The sequence below is a fragment of the Loxodonta africana genome, chromosome 7 (genome assembly GCF_030014295.1).
Source record: "Loxodonta africana isolate mLoxAfr1 chromosome 7, mLoxAfr1.hap2, whole genome shotgun sequence".
NCBI classification, from domain to species: domain Eukaryota; kingdom Metazoa; phylum Chordata; class Mammalia; order Proboscidea; family Elephantidae; genus Loxodonta; species Loxodonta africana.
The window spans coordinates 121,565,918-121,577,682 of record NC_087348.1 but is presented as its reverse complement, the minus strand read 5'-3'; the positions used below and the strand labels follow the sequence as shown (position 1 = coordinate 121,577,682).

The 11,765-nt window shown below is 35.5% G+C and overlaps 1 protein-coding gene across 1 annotated transcript in view; it reads left to right on the top strand.

Moving 5' to 3' along the window:
- The first annotated feature begins 1,084 nt into the window (after nucleotides 1-1,084).
- Nucleotides 1,085-11,765, top strand: part of ANGPTL5 (angiopoietin like 5) — a 39,211-nt gene continuing 28,530 nt past the window's right edge. Inside the window, exons 1-4 of the mRNA XM_003415660.4 lie at nucleotides 1,085-1,502; nucleotides 3,529-3,673; nucleotides 7,778-7,881; nucleotides 9,007-9,100. Coding sequence (XP_003415708.2) covers nucleotides 1,407-1,502; nucleotides 3,529-3,673; nucleotides 7,778-7,881; nucleotides 9,007-9,100 — 439 coding nt within the window. The 5' untranslated portion in view covers nucleotides 1,085-1,406. The remainder of the gene's footprint in view (nucleotides 1,503-3,528; nucleotides 3,674-7,777; nucleotides 7,882-9,006; nucleotides 9,101-11,765) is intronic.

Genomic DNA, 11,765 nt, shown 5'->3' with positions numbered 1-11,765 from the left:
GTAGTGGTTAAGTGCTACAGCTGCTAACCAGAAGGTTGGCAGTTTGAATCTACCAGGAGCTCCTGGGAAATTCTATGGGGCAGTTCTACTCTGTCCTATAGGGTTGCTATGAGTTGGAATGGACTCTACTGCAATGGGTTTGGGGTTTTTTTGGTGCTAAACCCTTACGCACTAAATCATTTAATCCACGTACCGATCCTCATTTTAGAAAGGCAATAATTGAGCTATAACAATATTAGGTAAACCTGCCCAAGGTCTCAGAGCAAGGGAGTGGTGGAATCAAGGTTCAAATTAGGCTATCCCATCCCAGAGCCAGCATTCCCAAGCACTTCTTACTGGAGAACTCAGAGAAAGTCATTTCAGTAGAATGAGAATGGCAGAAATAAGTGTGTTTGGTTTTAAATAGTAGGTGATGAGGAAGCAAAGACAGAGAATAGATTTTCAGTTCAGGATATTTTCTTCATTAATCAAATATCTGAGTGCTTATTTTGTACCAGTCCCTACTGTGTGTGCCTTAAAAACTATGGTGTAGTCCTTGCCCTGCAATTCTCAGGCTAGGAGATGGAGAAAGGAGATTGAAAAATAATACTTTGAACAGGAAGCAAGACTCAGGAAGGCTTTGCTTTGTTTCTTAATTCTAAGATAATGAAGATTTAGGCATATTTATAGATTAAAGGAAAAAAGCCATTGTAAGGGAGAATTTGAAAACTCACCAGACTCATCTATCAACCTTCAGACAGTAGTAATTTTCAATAACAATAGTTCCTTTATAGATGTAAAACTTACAGACCAATTAGCATCCTAGATACTTGGCATTTATGTGGTGAATATGATTGCTATTGATGGATAAATTCAGTTAAAGGCATATTTTAAGTCAGAATTATCTTCTCTAGGTGCCAACAGGGATAAAATTTCTGCTTAGTGGTTTGGAGAAGTAGTTCTAATGTAATATTTTTCCTACCTCATCACCCATTTCTACTTTGTTACTATTTTTGTGCAAACCTCTTCACAATTATCGAGACCTAATTTATTACAGACATTTTTCTCAAGGCAAAAAAAAAAAAAAAGGAATTAATGCAAACTGGACAAATTGAATGAATTAATTAGTACATTAATTAATTATTTTCCTAGATTCCAAAAGCATGAATTTATCATGCAGGCATGCAGTGATTTAAAAAAAAAAAAAAAGCACTATTATATAACTTAGACAGATTCTCCAGAGGCTATCTTGTTTTTCATATAAAGAGCGTTGTTTCAAATGAGGGTGTGGAAACCAGCAAATGTTGGCTCCTGTTTTTGTTGTGTACCTTCCAGAACTTTTTAACTGAAGACTCTTTGCACTGTAGCTCTTTCCACAGAAAGCTGACTGATATTTGAAGAAGTGTTTTCGTTTCTCCAAGAAAAATATGATGCATCTTTTTCAAGCTTCACTCTTATTCTTCAATATATGTACTTTTATTTGTGGAGAACCTATACAAGGTAACTGTGTACATCATTCCATGGTAAGAATTTCAGCAATGTTGCTTTTGCTGGGAAAGTATGATTAGATAGCTTTTAACATAGAGTCTAGAATTTCTAAATAATTTATTGTACTACAAAGTATAATTTGGAGAATATTTTAGGTATTTATTTAGAAATGTTAAGATTTCACTTAAATGATAATATTCTTAAACTTAGGAAATCATAAGCTGAGAACTGGCTCAACACATTTCTTGAGAAAATATTTTAAAGAAATTGCTGACCTAGGTTAAAAACTAGCTAGCAGCTTTCCAATTCACTTTGATAATGAAATATTTGATGGGTAATAAAAAGTTCACCTTGCTGTTTTTAACCAGTCTGTAAACTTCTTTCTTCAACTATTGTCTTTTGAGTGATTACCAAGGAAATTAGAAATTTTTTTCAACTCAATGTCAGAATGATATCTAATATCGTGTATGCAATACTATCGGTAGCTGGGATTTTAACGTCCACGTACTTAAATATTGATTTATAATTTTTAAGTGTCATGAAATACCAAAATCAAATTCCAAAGTTCCCTGACTGAAGCAAGAACAATTCTGGGAAAGCTCGTAGAAATAGTAAATAAGTTAATTCTCTAAAATACTTGGTAAAATTTAAGATCCTTATTTAGATCTGAAAAAACATACCTTGCAACTTAAGTTTTTGAAAACATCTCATGTGTCAATTATTGTAGGAATATAGGGAAAAAGCAGGAAGTTAAAAATAGATCTATGTAACAAAATCCAAGCACCCTTGCATTATTCACAATAACCAAAAAGTGGAAACAACCCAAATGCCCATCAGCAGATGAATGGATAAACAAAATGTGATATATACGTACAATGGAGTATTACTGTGCAGTAAAGAGAAATGAAGTCCTGATAAATGTCACAACATGGATGACTCTTGAAAATATTATGTTGAGTGAAATAAGTCAATTTCAAAAGGACCTATATGATCTCACTAATAGGAAGTACATAAAAAGGGTTTAATAATGGTTACCAGGAAAGGGGGGGATGGGAAAAGAGGGAATCAGTGTTTAGGAAGCAATGAGTTTCTGTTTATGGTGATAGAAAATTTGGCAATGGATATTGGTGATGGTTACAGAACATGATTGATGTAATCAGTCTCACTAAATTATACACACGAAAAATGTTGAATTGACAAATGTTGTGTCATCTATATATTTACAACAATAAAAAATATGTAAGCATTTTTTGGGGCAAACACTTTTATAATTTGATTTGCTTTTTACCTTTTTCTCAATATCCAGGTCAAAACAGAACAAAACTTGTTGTTTTTTTCTTTTAATGACAGAATTATCACATCTATATAACTTCTACCAAAGAATGCTTTTATGTTGAAGAAACCAACAATTAGAGATACCTTTAGAATGACTGTAGTTGGCTTTTTATAATGACATCTGTTGTTGATTTTGCAAAGTAAAATTCCATGCTAAGTTTTGTTTCTGTCGTCACTGCTAACCTTTCAAAACTACGAATACTTTAACTTTCAAATCTGTGACTATTTTAAATTATACAGGAGAGACATGCCTCCTACATATTTCCTCCCAATTCCTAATAAAGGTGGCAGAAAGTCTATTTGTCATAGAATTGTTGCATGCATCTCAAGGAAACCTTTTAATCCCTTTTCAAAGAATTTTAAAATTGCAAGATTTCTGGAAGAGAAATGGCTCAACACTATATCACATGTAGAAATGTAAAAAAGTTAAAGGTCAAGCCCACAATGTCACAGTTATGGAAAGTAGACCCTAAAGAAACCCTCTTAAAATATGAGAGAAAATAGAGAGTGAAAGTTTTGCATTCATTTACACTTACTATTTATAGTTCAAATTTATCTTTAGGGTTTATCTGTGGAAGTTTGAACTAACCAGTTCATTATGTTTTTTTCTAACAATTATCCTCATGTATGTCCTGAAATCTCACCTTTTTCCTATAGTCTTCTTATTTATTGTATTGGATCATATAACATATTTAATATTTTTTTGTTCTTTCTTTTTATTGAAAGGATTCTTCATCTGCCAACGTTGTAGAAGATGAATCTAATGCAAAAGACGAAAGCAAAAGTAATGATACTCTTTACCAGGAAAACTGTGAAGAATCATATGATGTTAAGCCTAAAGTTACACGAGAAGAAAAGCATTTCATGTGTAGTAAGTATTAAGAATAACCAAAATTGTAAAGGTATATGATTTATTATTTTTTGTGTAGGCATAGGAAAAATATACTTTAGCATTTGTCTGGGTCATTTTTTTGTTGTTCATTAAAAACGTTTTTTTAAAATAATATTGCGTTTTCAGCAAAGGTTTACACAGGAGTTTAAGTTTCCATTTAACAATTTTTACCCAAGTTGTTCAGTACGTTGGTTACATTCTTCAGAGTACATGAACATTTTTATTATTTCCATTCTGGTTTTTCTGCATCCATTAATCTAGTTTCCCTGCCCCCTACATTCTCATCTTTATTTTAAGTAATTGTAGACCATTTGGTCTCATACTCGTGATTTTTTAAAGAAGCAAAGTAATCATGGGTGATATTCATTATTTTTTGAGCCAATTTGTTATGTAGCTACAAGGTGACCTCAGGGGTTAGTTTTAGTTCAAGGTTTGAAGAATATCTTACAGCAATAGTCCTGGGGAGTCTTGCAGTCTCAACAAGTCCAGCAGGCCTGGTTTTTAACTTTAATTTTTTTAAATTTGAGGTTTGTTCCACATTTTTCTCTGATTCTATCAGGGTCCATTTATTGTGGCCCTGACCAGATGGTCAGTAGTGGGAGCCAGGTACCACCTAGTTCTTCTGGTCTCAAGGTAGATGAGGCCATTGTTATTGTAGACTGTCTGGTAGACTAGTTTCTTCTTTCAGTTTTCGGTTTCCTTCTTTCCCTTTTGCTGCAGACAAGTAGACTCCAATAGTTGTATCTTAGATGGCCACTTATAAGCTTTTAATACCCCAGACACTACTCACCAAACTAGGATGCAGAATACAACTTTATGAACTATATTATGTCAATCGACCGAGATATCCCACGAGACTATGGTCCTAATCCTTCAAATTCAGGAGTCCAGTCCTGCAAGGTATTTGGTTATGTCTAAGAAGTATCCATAACTGTGCTCCCTATGAGCATTATTATATATATAAATATATGTGCATACAGTCACATAGATGCATATACATATACATATGAATACACCTACATGTACACAAATATTATACATACCTATGCCTTTATGCCTACATACATACATACGTATATGCCCGCACATATTTTTTTAATTGTTTTTGCTGTTGTTTCAACATTTTATATGCCATAGCAATTACTAACAGGTCTTTTTTTCCTGTGTACTTTTTTAGTGACATTGTTTACCTTTGTCAAGCTGTGTGCACTTCACCCTCATTCTTTGTTACCTTTCCCATTACCAAAAATAACAAGTGTGTACTATCTAGAGAGTGAATCCCCCTACCCACCCCCAATCTCTGGTAACCACTAATGAACTTTAATTTACTTGTTCATGTCATTTCATAAAAGTGAGAACATACAACGTTTATTTTTTGTGATTGACTTATTTCGCTTAACATAATGTCCTCTGGGTTCATCCATGTTCCAAGATGTTTTGGAAACTCATTTTTCTTTATCACTGAGTAGTATTCCATTATATGTGTGTACCACATTTTACTTATCCATTCATCCGTTGATGGGTACTTAGGTTATTTCAGTCTTTTTGTTATTGTGAATAATGCTGTGATGAGCATAGGTGTGAGTGTGTCTGTTCGTGTTACTTCTATGAGATCCCTAGGATATATACCTAGGAGTGGAATTGCTGGGTGATATGGTAGCTCTACCTCTAGTTTTTTGAGGAACCTCCAGATTGTTTTCCACAATGGTGTCTGGGTCATTTTATCTACATCTTTATCATCCTAGGCTAGAGGCTTTATGTGTTGGTTACATAGTAAAAGGTGCCTAGTAAATATTTGGTAGATTAATGAACCCTTCCTCTTTAGAGCCTTGTGGCATCAATTGACCGCATAGGGAAGCGGAAAACCAGAGGGCACTAATAATAGTATTGTACAATTGAACTAGGGCTATTTTCTTATTTTCGTCTGAACCATTAGCAAATTTCATCTTAGTTTGAAAGTTTCATTCATTCATATGAAGCAACAATTACAATAGGTGTAATACAAATTTGCAGCTGATTTATGGTTGTTGTTGTTGTGTGCCAGCAAGTTGATTCCGACTCATAGTGACCCTATAAGACTGAGTAGAACTGCCCCATAGGGTTTTCTAGACTGTAATCACCAGGCCTTTTCTCCAGTGAAGCAGCTGGTGGGTTTTAACCACCAACCACTCCATTAACAGCCAAGCGCTTCTTTGATTTATGGTAGCAAATGACAAAAAATAGAAAGTTTTAAAGTCTTGATTTTTGTTTCAAACTGTTTAGTAACATTACAATAATTTTCATGGTCTATCATATGTATGTAGGGTCAGGGATGGAGAAGGAGGATCAGAAGGGGAGTTGGTGATGATCTGATTCAGCTATAGGGCTGTAACTCTTGGGTCAGAAGTATAAAAAGCTCGCTTTAATGTAGCTAATTCTATGTGTAATACAAGTGTCTCAACCTTCTCAAACCAGTGAGCGCAACTTCAGGTCCATTAGCCCAGATTTCTACATCCAGGAAAAAGATAATAGAAAGTGAGATACTGAAAATAATAATAAAAAAAAAAAGAGATGAAACTGGGTGAGGTAGATTAAAAAAAGATAAAAATTATTAATGTATTTTACTTCTAGAGTAAAATTTGGGAACATACATAGAAATAAAAATTTTTAAAGGATAATGTATGCAATAATGTATGGATCCTTTTGTTAAAAAGGACATCGTTGGTATAACTGGCAAAACTTTCAGAGGGTCTGAAAAAGATATGGTAGTCAATGTTTATTTCCTGATTTTGATGGCAGAATTGTAGAGAATGTATTTGGTCTAGGAAATAACATACTGAATTATTCAGGGATGAAGGGACATCATGAGAACTCATTCTCAAATTATTTTGGAAAAAAAGTTCTTTGTACTGTTCTTGTGAATTTTCTGTAAGTAAGATTGGTGCAAAAAACAAGTTTGATAAAAAAAGAAAAATGTACAGTATAAGTTCAATCAGAAACTAACCCAAACATTTGACTAAGGTTTATCTTGTTGTGTATATGGATATGTGTGTTTGCAATTTATTTATCTAAAAATGCAGCATTAACAGAAAAAATATAAGCAAAGATTTATTTTTGAGATGAACTTGCATGGTATGGTATGGGACTGTTACTTTTTCCTATCTTATCTAGTAAAAACTGATGAGTCTTGAACCTCTTGTGTCTATACCCCATCTTACAAAGTGAGAATTGACATTCAGAATGTCTCTCAATTATAACAGATGAAATTATTTTGATTATTCTATATTACTGTTCTATTATATTCTATATTACTATACTATATTATTCTATATAATTATTTTGAGTATTCATTTTACTTGGGTCCACAATCAACTGCCATGGAAGCAGCAGTCAAGAAATCAAAAGACCCATTACATTGTGTAAATCTGTTGCAAAGGACCTTTTTAAAGTGTTGAAAAGCAAAGACGTCACCTTGAAGACTAAGGTGCCCCTGACCCAAGCCATGGTATTTTCAAGCACATCATATGCATGTGAAAGCTGGACAATGAATAAGGAAGACCGAAGAATTGACACCTTTGAATTGTGGTGTTGGCGAAGAGTATTGAATATACCATGGACTGCCAAAAGAACGAACAAATCTGTCTTAGAAGTACAGCCAGAATGCTCCTTAGAGGCAAGGATGGCGAGACTGCGTCTTACATACTTTGGACATGTTGTTGGGAGGGATCACTCCCCAGAGCAGGACATCATGCTTGGCAAAGTACAGCACCAGCGGAAAAGAGGAAGACCCTCAATGAGGTGGATTGACACAGTGGCTGCAACAGTGAGCTCAAGCACAACAACGATTGTAAGGATGGCTCAGGACCGTGCAGTGTTTCGTTCTGTTGTGCATAGGGTTGCTATGAGTTGGAACCAACTTGATGGCACCTAACAACAACAACAATCCTGAGTTAAGAAAAATGTATTAATTAGAATATATAATTCTGAGTATTTATAAATGAGATATTATTGTGCTTATGTATTTATATAAAATCATTTGAAATTTTATATCTTCATTTCCTCTAATAATATTATATTTAGCCCCCATTTTTATTATGGTTTAAGGAAATTTGCAAAATTCTATTGTTTCCTACACACGAAGTACCAAAAAACTACTAAGAAATATGATGGATGAGCAACAAGCTTCCTTGGATTATTTATCTAATCAGGTATGATGTTTTTAGTATTATGTTGTTATTGCATGTGTATATGGACATAGAGTTCGTTGAAGGCACAATCATTTTCATTCTTTCATGCAATCATATTATAGACATTCACTTAGTGCCTACTATTTGAGAGGCATGATAGTAAGTCTCAGGCAAATGGAAAAGAATTAAAAAAAAAAAGGGCCTGCTAAAAAAAAAAAAAAAAAAAAATTTTTTTTATCAAGGGATATACAGGCTATGGGAACAGAAGGACAAAATACTGTATTGAAAAAGTGTTGTGGATGTTGTTAGAATGAGAACACAAAAGAGGGAGAGATTCAAGAAGGCCTCCTAAAGAAGGAAGCCTGTGAGCTGAGTCATGGAAGATGAATAATGCTTCCAAGGTCGCAAAGGTTGGGTCAGATGGGAACTACTTGGGGTTGGTGCAGGGTGGAGTGGTGGGTGAGGTTGAGAGTGTGTAAGGTAAATTGAGGTAGGCAGGAACTAAATCATGCCACACCACAGAGCCACCAAGGTGTTTGAGCAGTGAAATGACATGATCAGATAGACAGCTTGTGTGGAAGATGGTTGGGGAAGGGCAGAGGGAAGAGGGAGGAGGCCAATGAAGAAACTAGAGCAGTGGTTCAGGCAAGATATGAGGAGCAGAACTACAACAGCAGTCAGATGCAGAAAAGGGGCAGACAGGCAATGTTAGGGAGGTAGATGCTACTGAGCTTAATGATTGCTATTTAGCTATGCCTTTAACCAAAAAAAATAAAACAGAACAAAAAACAAACAAAAAAACCCACCCAAACCCATTGCCCCTTCAGTTGATTCCAACTCATAGTGATCCTATGGGACCGAGTAGAACTGCCCCATAGAGATTTCCAAGGAGAACCTGGTGAATTCAAACTGCCAGCCTTTTGGTTAGCAGCCTTAGCTCTTAACCACTACACCACCAGAGTTTCTAGCTAAGCCTTTAATGCTTTGTTAAAGCAGTAAGGGGCTCAATTTAGAAAAATATGCATCATTACATATTTCAGAGCTGGGTTTATAAGGGGCTTGGAGATATTAGAGAATTCAGCTAAATAAGGTTTGTTCAAATACAGACTTGCTTTAATGTGTATGTGTGTGCATGTGTGTATTTAGGTTAACGAGCTCATGAATCGAGTTCTTCTTTTGACTACAGAAGTTTTCAGAAAACAGCTGGATTCTTTTCCTCACAGACCAGTTCAGTCACATGGTGAGAACATTCATATTTCAGCCTTTTAATATTTGTCTTCTATTGCTTAAAATTTTCTTGAACCAAACCAAAAATACAAGCAAACAAAAAAAACCATTGCTATTAAGTTGATTCTGACTCATAGCAACCCTATAGGATGGAGTAGAACTTTCCCCTAAGGTTTCTAGGAAGTGGCTGGTGGGTTTGAACTCCTGACCTTTTGGTTAGCAGACAAGCGCTTAACCACTGAGCCACTAGGGCTCCACTGTGCCACCCGGGCTCCTTTTTCTTGAATAGGTTGGTGCATTGAAAAGTTTTTTTTTTTTTTTAAACATAGCTCATTTCTATCTAGCAGACTAGACAGGTAACACCTGCCATTAAGCAAATTACATTGCAGATAATGTGTCCTTTCCTAAATTGGGAAACTTTTCTGATCACTTACAAGTCATGGCTGTATAAAGATATCCTGAATTTGTTGAAAATAGCATTGTTTTATGTAACTGGGCTCTGGCCTCCCCTTATATGTTAGTAATAATTAACCTCCAGTTAGAAGAAGAGATAATTTCAGAGTTCCTTCTGCCTATAAAAAAAATTTTTAACATGTTCAAACGCTTGCGAATTTGGATATAAAATTTAAAAAAGAAACAAGACAGAAATAAACTTGAAATTTTGTAATAAAATATGGTAGATTAATTCCTAGAGGCTTGGGCTCCTAAGAAAGGTGCCCTATAAACCTTAAAAACTTTACAATTTATAAATTAATACCAAGAAGTTCCAAACAAATAAATATAATTGAGGGCCTAGTATATGATCTTTCTTTTTCCTTCCAAAAGGAAAGGAATGAACGTTACTGAGAATATCCTATGTGCCAGGTACTAAGACAGGCTTTTTCACATGTTATTTTTTATTACTTTGTTGTATCTCATTTATTTCCCATATCTACAGAATCAACTCGATGGCAATGGGTTTGTGTTTTGTATCCCTGGCTAAGTAGTGTAACATGGAGGTTAAGAACAAGGACTCTGATGCCGGACTGCTGGCTTCAGATCCCTGATCCACTGTTTCTTCAGCCTCAGTTTCCTCATTAGCAGACTGATAGTACTTACCTTATAGGGTTGTTGTGAGATTTAAATGAGTAAATACATGAAAAGCTCTTAAAATAGTAAATAGTAAGAGCAATATAAGGATTTTTTATGATCACCATCATTGCTGGATGAGGAAAATGAAACTCAGAAATTCTAAATAATTTGTTTACGTTTATTTGTTCCATTTCCAGGGGTGTAAAGCAAACATAATATAACATTGTTTTATAGCTAACATTTTGTAGATAGCATTATCTGTGTACTTACTGTGTGCTAGGCAATGTGCTAAGTGCTTTACATAATGCCTTACTATGTAAATTTTCAGAATAACACTGTGAAGTAGATGTTGTTAGGTGCCGCGGAGTCAATTCCAACTCATAGCGACCCTATGTACAGCAGGATGAAACACTACCTGGTCCTTTGCCATCCTCACGATCATTATGCTGGAGCCCATGTTGCAGCCACTGTGTCAATCCATCTCGCTGAGGGTCTGCCTCTTTTTCACTGACCCTCCACTTTACCAAGCATGATGTCCTTCTCCAGGGACTGGTCCCTCCTGATAACATGTCCAAAACATGTGAGACGAAGTCTTGCCGTCCTCGCTTCTAAGGAGCATTCTGGCTGTACTTCTTACAAGATAGATTTGATAGATAGTATTGTTATTGTTCTGATATTACACATGAAGACAATTAGGCTCTGAGTGGTTAAGTAGCTTTTTTAAAATGATTAAAAAATTTTTTTTTGTTGTTGAGAATACACACAGCAAAACATACACCAATTCAAAAGCCTCTACATGTACAATTCATGGACATTGACCGTATTTTTTGAGCTGTGCAACCATTCCTACCCTTCCTTTCTGAGTCGCTCTTTCCCTATCAACACAAACTCACTGCCTCCCAAGGTTCCCATCCAATTTCTCGAATTTCTGTTGTCAATTTGATCCCGTATAGATAGATCTGAAAGAGCACAATACTCAAGGCAGGCATTCGTCACTAGTCAGGCAAAACCATTGTTTGGTTCCAAGTGGTTAAGCAACTTAGTTAATAGTTCTTGGCTAGTAAGGAGTAGAACCAGAACTCTGACCCTGGCATCTGACTCCTGAATCCCAAGGTCTCACATTTTATTTACCTAGGTAATTGAGGCTGTCAGGATTGAACTTATTTTATTACATTCATAAGAGATACCACAAAATAGAGTATCTTACAGTAAAATGTATTATCCATCTCCATGTATCTATGTTTATAGTTCCCTGAGGAGTGGGGTTCTTTGGAGAGAGTGACTATGGGGTACTCCAATTTCAACTACAGTGAACAGAGCAGAGTATTGCCTTGAGCGGTAATTTCTTCTTGGTGAAGTGATTTCCTATAGGAAGTCACTACATCCCTATAGCAACCCTATGGGACAGAGTAGAACTTCCCCATAGGGTTTCTAAGGAGCACGTGATGGATTTGAATCACAGACCTTTTGGTTGGCAGCCATAGCCCTTGACCACTACGGCACCAGGGTTTAGTAGTCCGTAAACACATTGGAGTCTCTGAAGTTTCAAGCAGAGTAGTCAAATGTGTGTCAACAGTAGTTAATCCATTTATCCCTGGGTTTCCTCA